Consider the following 21580-nt stretch of genomic DNA (forward strand, 5'->3'; position numbering starts at 1 on the left):
TCCGACTTCGTTCCGCCGCGGGTCCGACGAGGCAAAGGGAGCCCCGGGGCGAGCCACCGCGTGGAGGAGAGGCTGGGCGAGAGAGCTACTGGGCAGGGGCGAGCGCGGGCCCGAGGGCGGGGCGGGCGCGGAAGGGCGCGAGGGGGCGTGGGCGCGGCGGCCCGCGCGCCCCGGCGGGCCAGGGGGAGGGGCGCTGGCGGGAGCGGCGCCTCCCGCCCGGGGTGAGCGGCGCGCGCGGCAGCCCCGCGGCACAGAGAGCGGAGCGGGGAGCGCGGGCCGGCGGCGGAGGCGAAGAGGGAGGGCTCGAGCGCAGACGGCCGACGCGCGGCGCGGCTGCCATGGGCGCGCAGTGACCGGCTGTTCAGCGCGAACTTCCTCGGCGGCGCGGAGCTCCCTGGCTGGCGGTGCGTCTCCTCGGTCACCATGAAAGGTAGGGCGGCGGCGGGCTACGCGGGGCTCCGGGCCGGCAGGGCGGGTTCGGGGCGCGCGGGAGGGGGCGGAGGTGCAAGCCAGCGCGAACTTTCTCCGCGCAGAGGGCCAGGGGAGACGCTGCGCGGGGCTCGTGCGTGCACGCGTGGGGCGCTCCTCGGTCTCGGAGTTGGGCACGGCAGGAGACCTAGATGTTCGGGGTTTTGGAGCGTGCAAGTAATCCCCTCCCCATCGTGTCGCTGCAAAGTAGTTTGGAGCCCTAAGTCGTTGTTTACGGATTCCAGTTCTCAACTTTTTAATTGAAAAAACATGCCGAGGAGAGTGGAGGCATCCTCATTCCCCCCAGTCGATTTTCCGCTCTGCGGCGCTCCACACTCCGTTCAGGGTCCTCTCCTCCCAGCTGGTGCCGTTTCCCCATCAGAGAAGTCGATGTGCTGCCGGCCGGGTGTTTCCTCCCGGACTCGGGGATGTTCTCGGTGCGTCCTCCTCACATCTGGCAATGATTAGGTGCCCGCGGAGTTCAGCTGGCTCGGAAAGTGCGTTTGGCATCTTTCTCCATCAGACCCACCGATTGGAACATAACTGCTCTCCGTTCCGCGTCCCTTCCACGTGCCCGCCTGTGGAGTTGGTGTGCCCACGTGTGTTCAGAGGTGACACAAATCATCCCGTTGGTCGTCTCCGGGGCGGTGTCCTCTGCAGGCCGGTTTAGGGAAGTGTCAGATGTTATCGTACCTTTAAACGGAATCACAAGGAGAAGGGCTTTGCGGGGCAGCCTTCGCTTTATGAGAAACATAGAGATTGGCCAGCAGACTTCTGATTTACATGTGAGATAAATAATTACAACAGAGGCATCAAAGGGAATCGTTTGGGGATGGGCTGGCGTGGTCTTTACACAAGACTCGGGCCTGAGTGAGGGGGCTGGGTGCGAAATGTCTTCCGACGGCGGTGACCGCATTTCCAGCCGCCAGAGACCTTGCCCTGCTGTCCGAGGCGGCTGCCCGGGGAGCCCCACACGCTTGGAAAGTAACTTTCGCCTCTAGGTTTCCCTGAAAGGAAGTCCTCGCTAAACTCTCCCGAGCGATAATGTCCTACCAATTAGCTACCCTTCCAAGGTGTCGGTTTCTCATCAGGGGACCCTAGGAAGGGCAGGGACTGAAAGTGAGCCTACCCGCAAGAGAAACAAAAGATAGGATACACTTTTCTGGCCAGGGAGTTATGAAACGCAGTGGTGTGTGTTCTTTTTCCACTCAGTTTCTCTTCTCTCATTTACATTTTGGGAAACACTCACTTTCCTCGGCCAGCACTGATTAAAGGATTCTCTCCGCAAGGAAAGAGTTCACAGGCTACACGTTACTTTGGGGCTCAGTTAACCATCATTTTAGCCAGAAGTTAATCTTCTCACTGCTGGTCCTGAGGCCAGTAGTTTTTGAACTGTTGGAAAAGATAAGATAACTGCTCACTCCATCAGCTCCCGTGTGGGTTCCTGAGCCCTGAAAATCTTACGCTTTTTGACTGGGTAAATGAACATTATTGCAGTTTGGGTATTTTTCAGTGTTATTCAAATCTGCCACGGAAGACACACCGGAAAGTCCTAAACATGTCTTTGTGAGATTTACTCTGCATTCTGGACCAGCTTGCAGACCTCCTGGAGAAGGCTCATTCCTTACCCTCTGGGATCCAGGCACTGCCTAAAGGCCCCACATACCTTCTGTCCCAGTGGGGGAGGGGTGATAAGGGACTGGTGAATCCCAGGGTAGACTACTCACTTTGAAGTCCTCTTTTAAAAGGAAATATTCTGTAAGAAGTTTGCTTACCAACTATTGCCGTATAATTTACAGTCATTTGTCCGTTTAGTGAAATGGGGAAGGAAGGGGACAGTCATAATTTTATAGTATCTACTAAGTGCCAACCACTGTGCTACCCTCTCCAAAGCACTGTCAGTTAATCCTTTCAACAACACTATGAGGTAGGTATTTTAACCCCTACAGTATAGATGTGGAAACTGAGTCTAGAACAAATAGGAACTGGCAACCAGGAGTGTGGTAGGCACTAAAGACAAGCTTTGCCAGTTTCCCTGTGTTGCTTGGAAAGAGCTAGGACACCAGGTATGGTAACTTCTGGTGTAGACTAGAAGAAAAGTAAATCTCAGACAACTAAGTAGCCAACTAATCCGCAGTTGGTGTGGCAGCCAGGAAGGGGGTGTATCCAAGAAATTGGACACAAGCCTTCTGAAGCCAAGCACAGAGTGTATTTCTAGCCCCCAGAGGAAAGCCGCCTTTACCAAGTGGAATTATCTTGACAATTTGCCATTAGGTGACCACCCCAAAGTTTCCTTGGGTTTGTGATTATGTTGCATAGTTATTAACTCACTATGCTTAAGAAATTTCATTAGAATTTAATTTCCCTAAATGATAGAGGCCAAAGACAAGCCTTGCAAATGCTTAAAGTATTAACTTAAAACATTTTTTTAGACAAATAGAAAATTAGTGGACATCTTAGAAGTTACAGAAGTTTTTTTTTGCCAAAGCAAAAATTTAGCTTCTCCACGAGTCAGACACCTTTATGAGGTTCCTATTTGACTTTCTAATTCTGATGTTTCAACCTGGGACATGGCCTGTGTAATAAACCTGGCTTTTGGAGTGTAATTCCTTATTTGCCATGAGCCACAGCGCCACCTATCTGTTGCATTCAGCAAATATTTGTCTGTGTTTTATTTCCTACATCTCTGGAATCACAAGTACCAAAATAATGACATCATTATGTATTTTCCAGCAGAAAATTACTTGCCTTGTTGCTGCAATACTTGCAGTCTTCCAAACTGATTAAAACACGAAGTTGGTTTTAATTTCCGATTTCATTTTCAATTAGCTGTACAGTACCATATAGTTCTCACGGTTTTGGATAAATATTCACATTCTTTTTGAAGGAATCTGACTCCTCCAGAGTGAGGTGTGTCATTATTAAATCACATTTCTAGTTCTGAAAGTTGGGAATATTGGTGAGTTTTAAAGCAGCAGTTGTGGCCTAAGAGATGGCCAAGAACAGCCACCAGCGCACGGGACCACAGAGGTCCAGACCACTGTTCTCATTTAACACAGGGAGGAGGTTGGTGCCATCAAAACATAGTATTCAGTTGCTTATTTTTGTGTGCTTGTATATAAACATTTCTGAAATACTGTTGTCAATAATACTTTAAAAATGCTCTGGTAAGCAGTCTACTGCTGGTTGTTTTTCTGGACTCATGGACTCCTTGCTTTACCACTGTCTCTAAGATTTCTTGTCCTTTTCTTTTAGTTTTTTTTTTATTTTTTATTTATTTGACAGAGAGAGGCACAGTGAAAGAGGGAACACAAGCAGGGGGAGTGGGAGAGGGAGAAGCAGACCTCCCCACTGAGCAGGGAGCCCGATGTGGGGCTCGATCCTAGGACCCTGGGACCGTGACCTGAGCCAAAGGCAGATGCTTAACTACTGAGCCACCCAGGCGCCCCTAAGATTTCTTGTCCTTAACTGGGATTTGTAAACAAGTGTGTAAGGGCTGACTGCATTGAAAGCATCATGTTTTATGAAAGGAACTGGAAACAAACTGAGGCCTTTTTTCCTTCACTGATTGGAATTGGGGCTGCCCTTCCTTTGGAAGGTAAATTTGCAATCTGATTATACTTTTGACTTGTCATTAGTTTGGGGATGCTTAACATTCTTAATCCAAGGTTTAATTATTGCAAAGTATATATCTTTCCTGTGGTCTCCTCCATAATTTCCCAAGATTGTGCCCTGCCCCCCGCCCCCCTGCCTTAACCATGCAGCTCATGCACTGATAATGGTGTGACTGGAAGAAGCTGGCAGATGGTAGCTGTCAAGCTATAGCAAAACCAGGTGCCTAATTTTCTGAATTAACACTTATTTTCCTTAAAATAGTGTTTTAAAAACAGTTGATACAGCTGCCAAAGTAAGTTAAATGACCCTCGAAGTACAAGTTTTCAGATGGGAAGAACAGATATTTAAATTTTGTGATAGAAGAAAAGCGTATTTCACCTGGGGTGAACACAGCATGTGAGTAATCTCTCAGGGGGCAAATCTGACACACGTCTCCCCATGGTTGGAAGGAGGGGTGGGGTCCTGGGAGAGGAAGCCCAGAGCAGTGGCAGAGCGCAGCCTTCCTGTTGGCAGTGTGTATCTGTGGTGCTTTGGAACTTCAGCAGGTGAATCAGAATGGGAAGAATCAGGCAGACAGGTGGGGGGACAGCATTCTAGGTCTGGGAGGTAATCGTCTCTGAAGAGAGTCTACCCGCACCACGGGGTCAGCTCTACCAGGCTGGTTCTGCCCTCTCCATCTTCTGCCATTCTGAAGGCACGGGCTCACTCTCTCTCAGCTTCCAGAGTTCCTGTCTATGGCCTGGAGGCAGGGAACAGGGTCATGTGTTAGAAGATAAATGCCACGGAGAAGGTTGAGCTGAACCATGATTTATGCTCACAGACAACTTAGGTGTGACTGATGGCCACCTAGTGTGCCCACTTATTATTTTTCTCTCTAATAATAGCTAACATTTATTGAACACCTGCCAAGCCAAGTGTTCTTATTTTCTCCATTTTGCGGATGGGAAAATTTAGGCTCAAAGAGGTGTAGTTACCTGTAAGGGCATCCAGCTAGTCAGTAACAAAACTGATATTCAAACTCAGGCAGTCTGGCTCCAGAACCCACATATTACACCTCTAGCTTAGACTCCTTTCTAGCCAAACCCTAATATTCCACTCAATCAGCACATCTTTGTTAAGTACCTATTGTATGCTGCATTCCACTAGGTACTAAGTGAGCAACATAGAGAAGGTCCTGTCATCTGGACTCAGACTTATAATAACCTGGCATCAAAGGTCTGAAGCACATCAATTTGATGTGCTCTTCAGCCAGCCACAGAGGATCCTCTCTAGACAGAAGCTCTTGCAAAGATAAAGCAGATGCCAGGGTCGTTGCAGTGTGTAGAGTTTATCTTTAGGAGGTTTTGCTTATGACTGATTGAATGAATGTGAATGGCCCACTAAAGCCAGCAACTCTGAAAGCAGCCTCTACACCACAGTCTTGCTGACAGGTTTGCCAGGAGACAATGGAACATTGTCAGAAGTGCCATTTTCGAGAATAGACTGTAACCACCAGTAGGTGATCAGTTAAAAAAAAATTTTTAAAAATTAAAGTGGTAGTAGTAAAGACAGTAATAAACATTTTGAGCAAGGGATAGGGAAGGATAGACATTCTTCATGGAAAGTATTTCATTCTTTAGTGCTGACAACACAGTTTCTAACCACACCAACAAAACTTGAGGGAGGTAACTTTCAATCAAGCAGTGATTTGATTTCTGTTTAAGTGGATGATATTTGAAGAGCCCAAACCAATATTGTACCTTGAAAACGTCTTGCTGAATGCTTATGGGACCTTTGTAATTATATGGCAGCGAAAGCCAATGTAAACAGAAATTAGTAGTCCCAAGTTAAGATGCCAAAGAGCTAACCCCTGAATTTATCATGCATATTCAATCAGTGTTCTTTAGAATATAAAGGGAATGTGTTTTTCCACATGGGAGAAATTTTTAAAATTAAGTAAATTTATTGGACTTGGATATATTAAATATGGCTCCTTTATGCTTCCTGAATGGTTTGGGATTACAAATCAGTATCACACGAGGTCGTAGTCACTAGCTTGAGAAATTGGACATTTGACATTCTGCCTAACTTGTACTTGGCTTTTGTGAAAGTAGTTGCACTGCTTTGGGCCTTAGTCACTTCCTTATGACATAGAAATGCTAGGAAACTAGCTGATATTTATATAACAACTTACTATTCACAGGCAAAATAGTCCACCCTTATAACTGATAATACATACTTTAAAATATAACATTTCATAAAATGTAATCATACGTAGTGATCTCAGGAGTTGAACCTGAGAACTTTATTTTTTTTAATTTTTATTTTTTAAAGATTTTTTTATTTTTATTTATTTGACAGAGACACAGCGAGAGAGGGAACACAAGCAGGGGGAGTGGGAGAGGGAGAAGCAGGCTTCCCGCTGAGCAGGGAGCCCGATGGTGGGGCTCGATCCCAGGACCCTGGGATCGTGACCTGAGCTGAAGGCAGACGTTTAACAACTGAGGCACCCAGGCACTGCGAACCTGAGAATTTTAGTGTGGTGGCAAGGAGTCTGGGCTGTGAAACTAGAGGGCCTGGTGGCCATATGCAAATTACCTAACCTCCCCTGAGGGGCCTGGTTTCCTTATCTGTCAAAGGGGGGGAGTGGGAGAGGGAGAAGCAGGCCTCTCGCTGAGCAGGGAGCCCGTTATGAACCTGAGCCGAAGGCAGATGCTTAACGACTGAGCCACCCAGGTGCCCCAGGACATTTTAGTTTTTGTAATACTGTGTAATTGTAACCTGCTGCTTCCTCCAGGCAGTAATATAATTGCCAATTATGAACCATTTAAGTTAATCAAGTGATACAGTTTATACCATGAAGAATAGAGTTCAGTTTTGAAAGGAAAGGAATTTTCAAATTATGAATGTGTTAAAACTGACCTCAGGGATAGGAGGGAGCTGTGCGTCTATAGCAACAGTGTTCATGTTGGTCCACCTCCAGCTGCTCGCTCTTGTGTTCTTGTCATCATCGTAACGTAGTAAAACAAAACAAAACAAAAAACCAGCCCTACTGAAAATGCAGGGACCATGTTTATAGTTAGTTTGTAATTCTAATGAAATCATACAATTTTCTCATTTATGATAGTGGTAGAATATTGATTTAATACTTATAAATACATTTGATTTGCCTATGAGCACTAATTTTCCTGGAGCACCATTGTTCAGGTGCCTATTGATAATGACATAATATTTTCAAGATTTGTAACTCAAATCCAGTGTCCAGTTTTATCCAGTACAAATATGACATAAAAGAATCAAAACATAAAACAAATTTGTCTCTAAGGAACTATTAGGACAGAGGTATGTGTACATATTTTTTTAAAAACTATATGAGATCATGTCTATTTCACTGCTAGTGTTGATTTCCCATTAAGCTGTCATATTTGTATTTTATTATTTCTCTGGGCTACCAAATCCTAACTAGCTTTCACTTATTCTTTATTTAATATAGTGTTTAAATATATTCAAATATCCTTTATATTAAATATATTCAAATATTCATTTAGTACATTAATGAGGCATATTCAAATATTTAGTACATATATAGCCTGTCCTCAAGGAGCTTGCAGTCTGGTGGGCAGTGTAAGGCTTATGCATAAACGACTGTAATCTAAGGTAATATGTGAAAAGTGCCTTATTTGAGGTTCAGATGAATGTTGCCAGAGGACATGGGAGGAGAGGGCGACCTGCTTGAAGTCAGGGGTATTTTCCTTTGGAGGGACGATGCAACCTGATTCATTATCTTGAATTAGAGTTCATATTTCAGATTGCATTATTCTAATTGTAATTGAAGAGGCAAATGATGCATCTGGGCACCCCACAACCTTAAAGTATGACATTTTAGTGTGGGAGGTGAGAGAAAAATCGAAGTTTTCTCAGACTTTCTCTCCTAAGCTCAATGTTGGTCTCTCATTTGTAATTAATTATATTACTTTGGCATAATTGTTTGGATAACCTAAAGTTATGTGATTTCAAAACAAAACAGATGTATCCGTTATTTGTTTGGGGGGGGAGGTTTAGCAAAGACCGGTTATTTTTTGCATGCCTCCAGAGAAATGGACAGCATTAGTTTTTCTTGACAAATGACCCATGTATTTGAGGCCCTTCCAGAGCCCTTATAAAATTTGAGGCAATGATTCGTCTTCCTCTGGACTTTCTTATTATTAACCTGACCAATGTTATTGGATGAGGGGGTCCCTCATAAAAGAAAGGGAAGCATGTCCTCTCCTCTGTAGCTACCCATGAGTAGTAGATGTGGGGATCAAGGTTTTGAGTGTCATATTTGTTTCTTACTTTTTAAGTTGTCAAAGTTGACTCTTGGGGGAAATCTGGTTTAGCCCCTACTACAAAAAAAAAATCACTTCAGTTTTGTTGGCCTATAAAGGAAGGAAAAAGGTATTGTATCTCCCTTTACCCTAAAAGCAAGTATCTGCTGTTTTTACAAGCATCAGATTTGTAAGTTGTGCCAGAAATTGGGGTCAGTTTGTGTCTGTAATATTGACTAAAAAAAACAAAAACAACTTATACCCCTGAACCAAACAGTGATCCCATTGTTGCAAAAGATAAAATTTGAAAAGCACCTGAGTAATCGAAATAAATCTTCTGTAATATTTAGAATAATCTAGAAGTATTTAAATTGCTACAAATTCCTTGATCCATTTGGGGTGGGAAGGGGGGAGGCCCAGAAGGCAGATCTAATTACCCCATCAAAATTATCTGGAACCTCGGTATTTTGCTACACTGCACTGAGCTCATTCACTTGCACAATACTTAACAACTGCGGCCCAGAAATGCCAATAGGGCAAAGCAAACTATACAAGGGGCCACATAAGGTTTTATATTTATAAAGCTATGAAGCCAGGGCAGATAGTGCCAGTTCTGCTCTTAGGGTTAAATCAAGATTAAAGAGTGTCCGTCTTCGGTTTTTACAGCTCAAATTCATTAAGATACATCTTTTTCAAATCAAATAGATGCTTCAGTGCCAGTTAACTACAGCCCACATTGAACCCACCCTGCACGTTACCCTTCCTAACCAAACTTCCTTGCTGTCAACCTCCCCCATGTGCTCAATTCACACTGGAGCTTCGTGTCTTTTGAAACTCAAGCATTGGGGCCACGTGGGTGGCTCAGTCAGTTGGGCATCTGACACTTGATTTTGGCTGGGGTCACGGTCTCAGGGTTGTGGGATCGAGCCCCAAAGTTGAACTGGTGTTCAAATTCAGGTCTTACAATTCCAGAGCCCAAGCTTTACCAGTACATCAGTCTAGCTTTAGGAGAAAAGTCCTCCAGAGCAGTACAGCAGTGTCCCAGGGCAGGTCCAAAATACTTAGCAACCCAGGTGATGCTCTGTGGAGGCCACAGTTCCACAGACAGCTAACTCCATGAAAGCTCCTCCATGCAGCACTGGCCAGTGGAGGGTGACGGTAGACTCAGGGTGTTTGGCCCCAGGATCGCAGGGGCACTTTCTCTTATCCTCAGCACCCAGTCCTGCTACAATAGCTGTTGGTGGTGGGAACTCACGGGGGAACAGCTGGCAGGAATGCTCCCAGCAGAGCATTTCACCAGCTGGTTTGGAAGCAGTTAAACATTTTACACCCGCCCCCCACCCATGGGACTGTACTGTTTTATTCTAACGGCAATGGCTCTAGAAGAACTGGGACTGCATTGAGGTAGAAACGACACAGAGTAGCTGATGGATACACCCATGTGGATGGCATCACTGGACCCAGTTTGGAAAAGAAGTCTGAATTCAGCCTAGCCTCTGTCCACGGTCCTTCAGCCTGGCTCCTAAAAAAGTCTGAACTTGTTCTGTTCAATCTGGCATTTGTCAGAACCTGCATTGTGCCAAGGATTGAAGGCTGAAAGTCCATATTCTGTTGCCTCAGGTGGAACTCTTCACGCTGGCTCTTTGAAGCAGGGTGGACCTTGGACCTCTGGACCTTTTCTGGTTGGCAGCATCTGTAGGGCCTGAGCACTCTCATTTTTGTCTGATTTGTATCTTCCACCCACATTCCCTTGTTTGTTGCTTTAGTTTTTTTAAATCAAAATCAGAGATGTACATAGTTTAAGGAGTCAAATAATATTTATTATGAATGAGATTTATTATGAAAAAAGGCAGTTTCCTGCCCGGCTCACCTTCATTTCATCATTTTCCAGTCCCCAGAGGCAGCCTCTTCAGAACATTTGTAGCATTTTCTTTTGGCATTTACTTTTCTTGCGGTTATCCACCAATGCTTAACAAATCATCCCCAAACCCTGCAGCTTAAAACAACAGTTGTTTATTTGTTCAAGATTCTGCGATTCAGGCTGGCCTCTGCTTCCTGAGGTGTTGGCCAGGCTGGACGGCCTCCCCGCCATGGCTGGGCATCAGCGGGATGGCTGGAATGGCTTCCTTCCCTCCAGCGTCTCTCATCCTCCAGAGATCTTCCCTTCCGGGGGCTCCCCAGTCCAGCATGATAGTTGGATGTTGCACATGGTAGCGGGCTGCTAGGAGGGTGAAAACAGAAACTGAAAAGCATCTAAGGCCTGGTTCCTGAGGTCACCCGCTGCCACTTCTGGCAAATCGCATCAGCCAAAGCAAGTCATAGGGCCCTCCCAGATTCAAGAGAGTGGAAATGGACTTGCACGTGGAGGGATGGAAAGAATTATTGGTAGTCCTTTATGCAGACCATCTGCCACAATCCCTTTTTTTTAAGTGGCGTGCTTATGGTACTCCCTCTTCCTCTTCTTCCTCCTTACTACCATTATTTTGAGTTTAGGCATTATATACTGACTTCCCTTTATAGCAGATAAAGATTTAGTTCTTTTACCCTCATCTCCACCCAACACCCTCATGGACACCTTCTGTTGCCCTCCATCATCCCAATATAGTTACATCACAATCTTGATTAAAGCAATATCCAGTGTTCATATTACTATAATGGTATAAATGCTATTCACAGCTGACTGCTGTTTCTTTCTTGGCATAACTTCTCTTCCTCTGGAGCTAATAATCCTCTTGTTATTTTGTTTGCTTAGCTTCCTATGTATGTACACATCATCATTCATCCCCAGAGTCTCTTCCACTTTCCTGGATCTCTATGCATGTGCTCACCTATAGTAGACATTCTTTCATTTCCATCTTTTTGAAGAAATCTTCCCCAGTCTTCTGACCTACTCAGGGTGAGGGTTAGATTAGAGTGTGTAGTGTGCATGCACATGGATACACACACACACGTCTTTCTGGGTTTCTTATTTTAGTGGAATGCATTCTCTAATAATGTCTTGAAGAAAGTGTGCATGAGAGGTACATTTTTGGGGGATCTGTAGATCTGTAGAGATCTTTATGTTACCTATTTATTCATTTGAGAGATTTCTGTGTAGGAAATAATTTAGCCTTAGAATTTTGAGGGCATTGATCTGTTTTCTTTTAGTTTTGCTCTTGAGAAGTGAGGTCATTTTTTTTTTCCTTTTAAGTAACCTTTTTTTTTTTTTTTTTCTTTTTTTCTTTTCTCCTGTCTGGAAGCTTTTAGGATTTTCTTTTCGTCCTCAGTGTTCTGAAATTTTATAGTGATGTGCCTTGGAACAGATCTCTTTCCTTTGTGCTCAAAGTAATGGGCCCTTTCTCTCTGAAGACTCCTATCCTTCAGTACTGAAAAATTCTGTTCATTTCATCCCCTCGTGGTTCTCTACCTCTCTTCTTTTACCCAAAACACCCGTTATTTGAATATTGGACCCACTGAATTGATTCTCTAAATTTTTTTTTGCCTTTGTTCTTTTCTATTTACTTGCTTTTTTCTCCCTACTCTTGGAACATGTCAACTCTATTCCCCAACTCTTCTATTAAATTTTTATTTTTGTGATCATACTTTTAACTTCCAAGAACTTTTTCTTTTTCTCTATGGTTCTTTTATTATAGCATCCTATTCTAATTTTATGGCTATATTCTCTTATCTCTCTAAGGATATTAATGCTAAAATTTTTTTTGAAATTTTTATCATGTCACGTAATATTTATTCCCTCCAAATTTCTTTATCTGGTTTCTTTATTTTCATCTTTGTCTTTTCATGTTAGAGGCTGTGTCAGATGTCGAGTGTCTCGTCTGTAGGAATAGGATATTATAAAGGTTAATTAGAACCTCTTTGTTTTGGTGGGATTTGTGAACTGTGACTGTCACTCTAAGCTGAACTGGCTGGGCTGTTCCGCTGGGGACCTCCCAGAATCAGAATCATTCGTTTGCTTTTCTCTTAACTGGTCAGATTTCCCAGGAAGAGCCTTCCAGTCTTTGGCCTGAAGGGTCCAGGCTGGCTGATTAAGTGGGAGAGGAGGACCGTGCGTCTGGACATTCCATGTGTAAACTTTCACCTTTTCCCTGACTCCACTGCAGTGCCCTCATCTCAGCTGTTCCTGGTGTCCTCTAGACAAGAGACCTTTTGTTTTTAACGTCTCTGAATAATAAACCTTACACCTTCTGCTGTAGTCAGGGGGGGCCAGTTACCTAGCTTGGTGGGGGGACTTGGGAGGTCCAGCTGCTTTTTTTTTTCCCCCACAGACCACATAAACTATTTAAAGTGTGTAAGTCAGTGGGGTTTTTTGTTTTGTTTGCTTAAACCATCATCACAATCAATTTTAGAACATTTTTGTCACCCCAAAAAGAAATCCCATACCCATTAGCAGTCACTCCCCATTTTCACCCTAAAACCTCCATCCCTAGGCAACCTTTGACCTGCTTTCCAACTCCGTGAATTTGTCTCATGTAGACATTTCATTTCATATAAATGGAGTCTGTCAGGACTGCCTTCTTTCACTTAGCATGATATTTTCAAGGGCATCCATCTTGTGGTGTGCCTCAGTGCTTCATTCCTTTTTATAACTGGGTCATACTCCATTGTATGGCTCTATGCTAATTTATCCATTCATCGTTTTGTGGACATTCAAGTTGTTTCCACTTTTCTCTGTTATGACTAATACCGCTACAAACATTTGTGTGCAAGTTTTTGTGTGGACATGTATTGTCATTTCTCTTGGGTGTAGGCCTAGGGTGGAAGGGCAGCATCATATGGTGTCTCTATGCTTAACCCTTTTGAAGAACTGTCAGACCATTTTCCAAAGTGGCTACACCATTTTGCATTGCCACCACTCGCATATGAGGGTTCTGATTTCTGCACATCCTTGCCAACATCTATTATCTATCTTTTTGGTTATAGTCAACTGCTTCTTTAATATATGTTCATCCCATCCTTCCATTTTAGCCTTACCTTGATTCTCCTTCAAGAGCGACCTGTGCCCCAAATTCCTTAGCCTTTTCAGGGTTCTGGGGTGGAAAGCATTGCATCTTAGCTTTTCTGCTGCTAGCACAGGGTTCGGTTTCTTGGGTCTGTGGGGTCAGTGACCATTATGGTGTGGAACTCAAGGGCCCTCCAGATCTGGGTCTTAGTCTTGGTCTGTCTACTTATAAGCTGTGAGACTTGGGGTCAGGTTATGTACCTCTCCTGAGCCTTAGTTTTCTCATCTGTAAACAGATGCATAATGAAGAAGTACCTGACATATAGGAGGTATTAACCAAATATTCTCTTATTTTCCCCAAATATGGTGGATATTCAAAAAGAAAAAGATTTAATCTCTTTCTTTCAGGAATTCTTCAGCTGGTAGTAGAGATAGAGACATGTATAACTCACAGCTACTTAATTTTCAGCAACTATTGAGTATCTGTAACATGCCATAAATGTACTAGCTGCTGAGGGTACAATATGGCAAGTTTCCTGCTTTCAAATGACATTCTCTCTGGTGGCATGAAAACCAGAAACTGGAATATGGGGCAGACGGAGGAAAGTGCTGTCAGATGGACCCAAAGGGAGTGCAGGGGAAGGAGAGGTAAATTCTAACCGTAGGGCATCACACACGGCCCTCAGATTGATTGGAGCATCTTCACTTGAACTCACTGAGATTATCACATCCACAGGCCCTCAGTACTATAAAAGAGAGTCTGGGATGCACTTAGCTTGGGTCTACAGGGTGTGAGGAAAAGGTTTTGAGGATAGACCACAACACTGCACATCATGTCAGGGTTATTTGTCGTCCTCAAGCCCATCTGTCCGCTACCGTGGGCCCCATTGTAGTCTTTTGCCCACTAAAATGTTCAAGCGATAGGAACACTTGACCTCTCATCTCTCTTGCGGCTTGTGTAGCCTGATGTGGGTTGCCCATACAGCCACAGAGCCATCAACTCTGGAATCTTTCTCTTTCTCTGGCTCCATCACCGTGAATGGTCTGTTTGTTGGCTGCACAGCAGGGAAAATGTGGCAGTGGGCTTCTGGGGGCCAAATGAACTGTAGGTCAGTATTACCTAACCAACTTCACCCAACCTTTAAGGAGAGAAGAGGATTCTAAGGTCAACTGTTGAAAACATGGAGTAAAACAAAGTTAAACAAGTTTTTTCTCTTTCCATTAGCACTTCTCAGATCTCTAATAGTTCAAAAACCGCTATGAATTGCCAAGAGAGGGATATAGTATGCCGTGTTTCCCAAATTCTCTTTTTCGCTCCAAAGGAAAAACATTAAGAAGATTAATTTAACATACCTCTCTGTGAGACCTTCCCTGATCATCTGAGTGAGATGTGATCTGTGGTACGTCACTTGTACCCCTCAGAGTTGGATGAGACAAAACTTTGTATTCTTTTAGTAGCCGCTGTAAGAACTCCTGATCCTTTTGGGAAGAGGCTTAAGACAAGAACCAGGAGATCCTCGGGTCTTCTTAGGGGTCACCTGGAAGGCCTTTGTTTTCTTGAACCCCTGAATGGGTTTGAGTATGTTAATTTGGAGACAGAGCTGAATTGCTTTAGTAACAAAAATATGAGACATTTGAAGTTCCCAGGGAAATTTCAGGAAGGAGACAGGAGTCAGTCAGACTAAATGCTGCATGGGAAAAAGATCAGAGAGGAAAAAGAAAACAAACAAACAAACTAATGGTAGGCCTGCTGAAAAGAAGCTTTGGGGGGAGAACAGAAATGTCTAATGGGAAATTTTAAGCTGTTTGCTATCAGGGGTGCGGCATGAATCACTCTTTTGTTTCCACTGTGAGATCCTCAGTGATGCCTCCTTGGTTCACAACGTCTGTGTGTGAGTAGATCCTTCTGCCGACGTGACATGGCAGAGGAGGGGCTGGGGCTGGCGGGGCGGTTGACGTCTGGGTGGCACCATTACCTGTGTTCATGTCTCATCAATGCCACTAGGCTATAAGCATGTATTTATTGAATGAATGAATAAATAAATGCATGGATTTCTAAGCAGAAGCAGCAGATCAGGGTTTCTCAATTAAGACTAGACCAAGCTACTCAGCCGTTAATATGATAGGATTACTTAGTAAAGCTGGCCCCAGAGGAGCTTAATATGTATTTGTAGAAAAAAACAGTCACCAAGTGACTGAGAAGGGTGCTGTTCTCTGGGTTGTAAGCATGTTCTAACATGTAGAAAGAACTAAGGCGTTCATCTTTGACATAAGGAGACTGCCTTAATTATGAAGACCAGGCCTTCTAGATTCCTAGCAAGATCTCTTCCCTGTTCTCTGAGTAAGGAAACAATGATAAAATACAGAAATATCACACTTCTCCTTTCTCTGCTGGAAGTAAGTGCTCTCTCACTAGTGTTTTCATAGCACTTCCTGACACACTAGTGCTCCAAGGTCCACCGCACTGTATTATAGATGTCATACCTCTTGGGTTTTTTCCATGACATTCCAAGGTTCAGATAGATCCACGTCCTGCATCCCATTTGGGGTCTGAAAAAGATGATCACAGAGGCTTTATTACCCACCCACCCCCGCCCCAAAAGCCTGTCAGCTTCTTGAGGGAAGGGACCACGTCTCACTCATTTCTGAAGCCCCACCGCCTGGCAGTCTCTGGTCCAAATAAGTGCTTTTGAACTGAACCGCTTTGCCGGGAGAGAGCTGAGCGCTGGTGCGGTAATGGTGACCGGCTCAAGAGTGATTGATTCGGGCTCCCTGGAAAGGCTTGACACCTTTACCTGTCATCAGAAGTTGCACAAGAAATCACCAGACCCACACTTGGCAGAACTGTAAAATAGGTTCTTTATCAGTGTGATAAAGAATCACACCGCATTTGTCTTGGGAGGGTGGGGTGGATTTAGACCTTTTGGTAGAAAGCTTTGCAGACCTATTTCTTTTGTTTCCAGAGGGGCCTACATTTAGGAATTCCCAGAACAAGGCTGTCTTTTGAAATGTATTTACTGGGAAACCATCTGTTGGTCCCAGTGATCCCATGGAAAGGGAGTGGGGAAGGATTTGGTTGTCACTGCAGAAGTCATGCTGGGCTCCTGAGATGCCACATTTAGTGGAAGACAGGACCCCAGAGCCTGGCATCTGAGAGGGAGGGCTGTAGGCTCAGTTATGTGAAGATAATGTCACCCTCTGGACAGCGGGTTATCCAGTCATCATTCAACAAAATCTATTTTGGCCCTGCTTTGTGGCAGGCACCATTCTAGGCATGGGGGATTCGTTCATGAAACAGAACAGAAAAAGTGTGTGCTCACAGAATGCATGATCACACCAAGCGCACGCGTGCACACACACAGGCGCGCGCGCACACATGCACACACAAATAAGGATGGTGTCAGAGAGTAATATTAAAATAGGGTGGTTGGTGTGACAGGGATGGCCAGGTTGTGGTCCAGAAAGGCATCTCAGAGATGTCATACTTCAGCTGAGACCTGAATTCGAAGGAGTCGCCTCAAAACGGGGGGAAGAGCATTCCAGCCAGAGGGAGCAGCCAGCGCAGGGACCCTGTGGTCTTTCTCAGAGAGCGTGGTATGTTCCAGGAGCAGACGGACAGTGTGGGCAGACGGGAGGGGGGAGCAGGTGGAGATCACAGCTGTTGAATCCCTCACTGACCCTGTCCTTTTGGGCCTCCCCAGAGTTAACACTTTGTCTTTTCTTCTCCTGCAGACGACTTTGCAGAGGAGGAGGAGGTGCAGTCCTTCGGTTACAAGAGGTTTGGTGAGTTCTAGCAAAGCTCTTTTCCTTCTCCATGCTTGACCTGAGATGCAGTAACAGGCCATTGCTGGACCTTTGGCACACACAGATATATGTGGTTCTGAGGCCCAGTTTTGGTTGGAAATTGAGTTTCTGTGTAACAGGTGGATGACTTCTCATAACACCAAGGGTAATGAAACAGGAGTTGTGCCCTAGTGCAGGAAGTAAGGGGATACTCATGGGGTCCACTGGATACAAACCAGATGGTTTAATAGGCAAAACATAATGGGAAAGGTAAATCTGTGACAGGACAGGAGCAAAAATACACAAGATTTCTCTATTTTGATATTTAGAAAACATCTTTGCTCTCTTTTCTCAAGTCTCATGTCCATAACGTAGTGGATAAGTGAGAGGAAGACTTTGTCCAGGACCCCAGCTAGACATAGGTGTGCTGTGGGAGGCTGGATAGTGGCCCCCCAGAGGGATCCATGACCTAATCCCTGGAACTTGCATGTTACCTTATATGGCAAAAGGTGCTTTGCAGATGTGATTAAATTGAAGATCTTGAGATGGGGAGATGATCCTGGGCTATCTGGGTGGGCTGTAAGCTCGATCAGAGTGTCCTCATAAGAGGGAGGGAGAGGGATATTAAATGCCTGAGAGGAGAAGGGGGTGGGCTGGTTGAAGCAGACGGGAGCGATGTGCTCTGAAGGTGGAGGAGGGGGCCACGAGCCAAGGAATACAGGTGGTCACTAGAGGCTGAAAAAGGCAAGGAAATAGATTTTCTGGTCAGAGCCTCCGGAGGGAGCTCAGCCCTGCCAGCATCTTGATTTCAGCCAACTGGAGTTGATTTCAGCCTTCTGGCTCCTCAAACCCTGAGAGGAGAGATTTGTGTTTGTTTTAAGCCACCATGTATGTGGAAATCTGTTATGGCAGCCGTAGGGAACCGAGCGACGGTCCTCTGTCTCTGAGGCTGCTGCACATGGTGCGTGTCTCTCTCTGACCGTGCTGCTCATGTTCTGCAGTTCGGTTTCGCACTGCCAGTGAACACTGCAGTGTTCCGGAGACAGTTCAGGGGAGCCAGGGCTTTTCTGTCCAGCTTGTTTCTGTGCCTTGGCAAGAGGAAGAGAAGAGGGATAGAGGAGAAAAGAATGAGTGAATGAGTGAGAGTGTGTGTGTGTGTGTGTGTGTGTGTGTGTGTGTGTGTGTGTGTGTTTGAGCGTGAGAGGGAGAATGTAAGAGAGAATGAATCTACTTCCTGTTGTTAAAAAAACAAACAACAACAACAACAACAACAAAAAAACAACTCCTGGTTGGACTTTGATTAAAGTTAACAGTCCCCAGCTGCTTGGCTCCCTCACTGCTTTAACATCCTTCCTTCTGGATACAAACTTCTCCATTTCTTTCTGTGACAAAGTAGGGGTTTACAGTGGGGATGTGCTGGCAGAGATGCTCAGTACTTTCTCCCCTCCTGCACACCACTGTTCTTTACCTGCACATTACATATTTTGGGATTAGTTCCCTCTGTTGTTCTGCTGTGCTGGGGTGGGCTCACTGAAGTTGGTAGCAAGAGCAAAGATGAACGCGGGAATTATAAAGGAAAGGAAGACAGAACAGACCAAAATGAAAAGGTAGAAATAGGGATGCCTGGGTGGCTCTGTCAGTTAAACGTCTGCCTTTGGCTCGGGTCATGATCCCAGGGTCCTGGGATCGAGTCCTGCATCGGGCTCCTTGCTCAGCGAGGGGCCTGCTTCTCTGCCTGCAGCTCCCCCTGCTTGTGCTCTCATGCTCTCTCTAGCAAATAAATAAATAAAATCTTAATAAATAAATAAAATAAAAAAGAAAAGGTAGAAATAAAGAGGAAAATCAAACTAGTCAAAAGAAGACAAAATCAACATTTACATGCCTATCTATTTTGGAAATCAGTAGATTTCAAATATTTATTTGGACATTAGTAGAAATAGGAAGAATCATGAGAAAAGGTTTCTTTAAGAACAGTGACCTTGAGAGAAATTTTATTTAAAATTTCATGACCATGTAACTAACTATATGGGTGGGGATTTGGTAAAAAATACACACAAATAATAGGTTGCTGAAAGATTTCATTTGTGGTGGTTGAATAATGTGTGGAAATCACAAACCGATGACTTAGAGGACACGTGATAACAACTTACCAATATTGGAGAGCATGAGCAGAGAGGCAGGGCGAGAGTGAGAGCAGGTGGTACGAGTAGACGATGGGGATGAAATCAACGTGGGACATCTTGGAAAAGGCTATGAGAGAGGTGTCCCGGTGTTGAGAGTTCTTGGATTCAGTTTTTAGGCAAGGTGATGGATATCCAGCATAGGGGTAGAGTAGAATTTTGGAGACGGAAGAGCCTTTGAGATGATTTAAATCAGCCTTTAATTTTATAGGTAAGGAAGGTGAGGCCCAGATAGATTAAGTCCTTGCTCAACCAAGTTAGGTGGAGCTGCGGTTGGATACTGGGTCTTCTACCCCTCAGGCAAGTGTAGTCTTGGGGAAGGGTCCCAACAATGGGGTTGAGGTGATTTCTCAACTTCCATGTCCTAGAAGTGTCCCTGCAGTTCTAGAAACCTAAAGTGGGCTGCTAGCTCCACCACAGAGCCTCATCATTTTTGCAAGCACTAGGACTCTGGATCTGGTTTTATTGAAGGTAAATGAGTTTCCAGTTCCTAAGAAGTAGCCAGAGCTGGTCACTGAATGCAGCAGAACCCAAGAACCCATTCCTTCAGGTATGGGTAAACGTTAAACTTTAACCATTAAGGGAGACAAAGTGATGTAAGGTGGTGTGGGTGGGAGGCATCTAAAGACCCAACAGCCCTGTAGGACCTGCCCCTACTTACTCTTGTGACTTGAAACCAGGCACTTAAACTCCGTGGGCCTCAGATGCTGCATCTGCCCAGTGGGCAGAGTGACACCTGCCAAAGGAGGTAAGTCTCCCTCACAGGCCTGTGGTGAGACTAAGAGAGATACCAGGCGGACAAGTGCTTTGAAGGTAGAGCGTTATAAAAGCCAAGGTGCTGCTACTGCGCTCCCGAGGTGAGGGGCTGTTATCACTCTCTGGACATTCTGGTACAGCCACCGCCAAATACCAAAGCATGACAGGTCTGAAACTTCATTCCTGAAGAGATGTAAAGGTATGATTTACTTTCCAATGTGGTAATATTGTCGGCTTTTATTTCTGCAAAAGTAGACTCAGTAACGTACAGGGTTTAGTTATTGTCTAATTTTAGGTATGTCTTGTTTATGATTTGCATAACTGAATTTATTTTTTAAAGTTTTTTTTTTAAGATTTTGAAGATAGAGAGCACAAGTAGGCAGAGAGGCAGGCAGAGGGGAAGGAGAAGCAGGCTCTCCACTGAGCAGGGAGCCTGATGAGGGACTCAATCCCAGGACCCTGGGATCATGACCTGAGCCGAAGGCAGACGCTTAACCGACTGAGCCACCCAGGCACCCCCCATAACTGAATTTAGACTATAGGTGAACTAGGGGTTCATTATTCACAGGGCAAAGGGGCTACGTACTGTTCTAGCAAATTGTTACCTGGTGGCTTGTTTCCAAAGGTATTTGTAGATAGTTATTCAGAAGCATTTGCTACATGAAGTCAGGACTGTTTACGTAAGAATACTGCGCTTTTTCAAATTTGGTACAAAATTACAGTAAAGAGCAAAATGGGTGATTTTCTCTAGGAATTGAGTGTGGCGTTATTTTAGGACAGCCATCCCTTGTTTATTTGGGGATTCATTATTGCATTTTGGTCTCAAACAGGTCTTCTGTTTTTCTTCAGTCTATTTATATGTTATGCTTGTTAACCCCTTTCCCAGAATTCCGGACAGTTGTCTCGGGGAGAGACAGACTTAAATCTGATGGGTTTGCCACTTATTTGCTTCTCTGACAGAAGCTTCGGTGAGGGGAAGCTTTGAAAGGTTAATGAAGGAAGCATATTCAAGCTTTAATCAGGCTCTCAGGGCCAGCATTTCTTGGTCTCAGTATGCAGAGCTAATTAATTTAGGATGTAACTATAGTTACAATTTGGCAGAGCTCATTCTCTGGAACATGAGGCACCTGTATATTAATTTGTACTTTCTAGAGATAGAATACAATATGTACTACGGTGGTACTTTTCTACATATTTCTGTTACCCTTTTCTTTAAAAGTATCACGTATAGCTCTAGTATCCTTTATTATTATAGTTAGCAGAAAAGGAAGGAGAATTAATTCGCATTTTAAGGGGTAAATATAAACTTATAAATTTTGTTTTCTTCATTAAAATGATATAGAGTAGAAGTAACGAAGAATGTCATTTCCATTCCAAGGGATAAGTGCATCAGAATTCTATAGGAGAAGGGGAGAAGTGTGGGAAGAGCAGTGAGTTCCAGAACATGTGTAGAAATGATCATAGCAAATCCAGCTCACATTTGTGTATCACATTTATCTTTCCAAAGGACAAACATATTTTTCCTTCACAACAACTCCATGAGGACAGCAGGC

General features: G+C 44.4%; 1 protein-coding gene and 1 pseudogene across 1 annotated transcript in view; both read left to right on the top strand.

Moving 5' to 3' along the window:
* The first annotated feature begins 228 nt into the window (after positions 1-228).
* The window catches only part of COLEC12 (collectin subfamily member 12), a 187238-nt gene continuing 165886 nt past the window's right edge, over positions 229-21580 (top strand). The window contains exons 1-2 of the mRNA XM_027577325.1: positions 229-430; positions 17041-17091. Of these exons, the coding sequence (XP_027433126.1) occupies positions 424-430; positions 17041-17091 (58 nt within the window). The 5' untranslated portion in view covers positions 229-423. The remainder of the gene's footprint in view (positions 431-17040; positions 17092-21580) is intronic.
* The window catches only part of LOC113912984, a 51874-nt pseudogene continuing 48271 nt past the window's right edge, over positions 17978-21580 (top strand).

The sequence above is a fragment of the Zalophus californianus genome, chromosome 14, assembly GCF_009762305.2.
Source record: "Zalophus californianus isolate mZalCal1 chromosome 14, mZalCal1.pri.v2, whole genome shotgun sequence".
NCBI lineage: Eukaryota > Metazoa > Chordata > Mammalia > Carnivora > Otariidae > Zalophus > Zalophus californianus.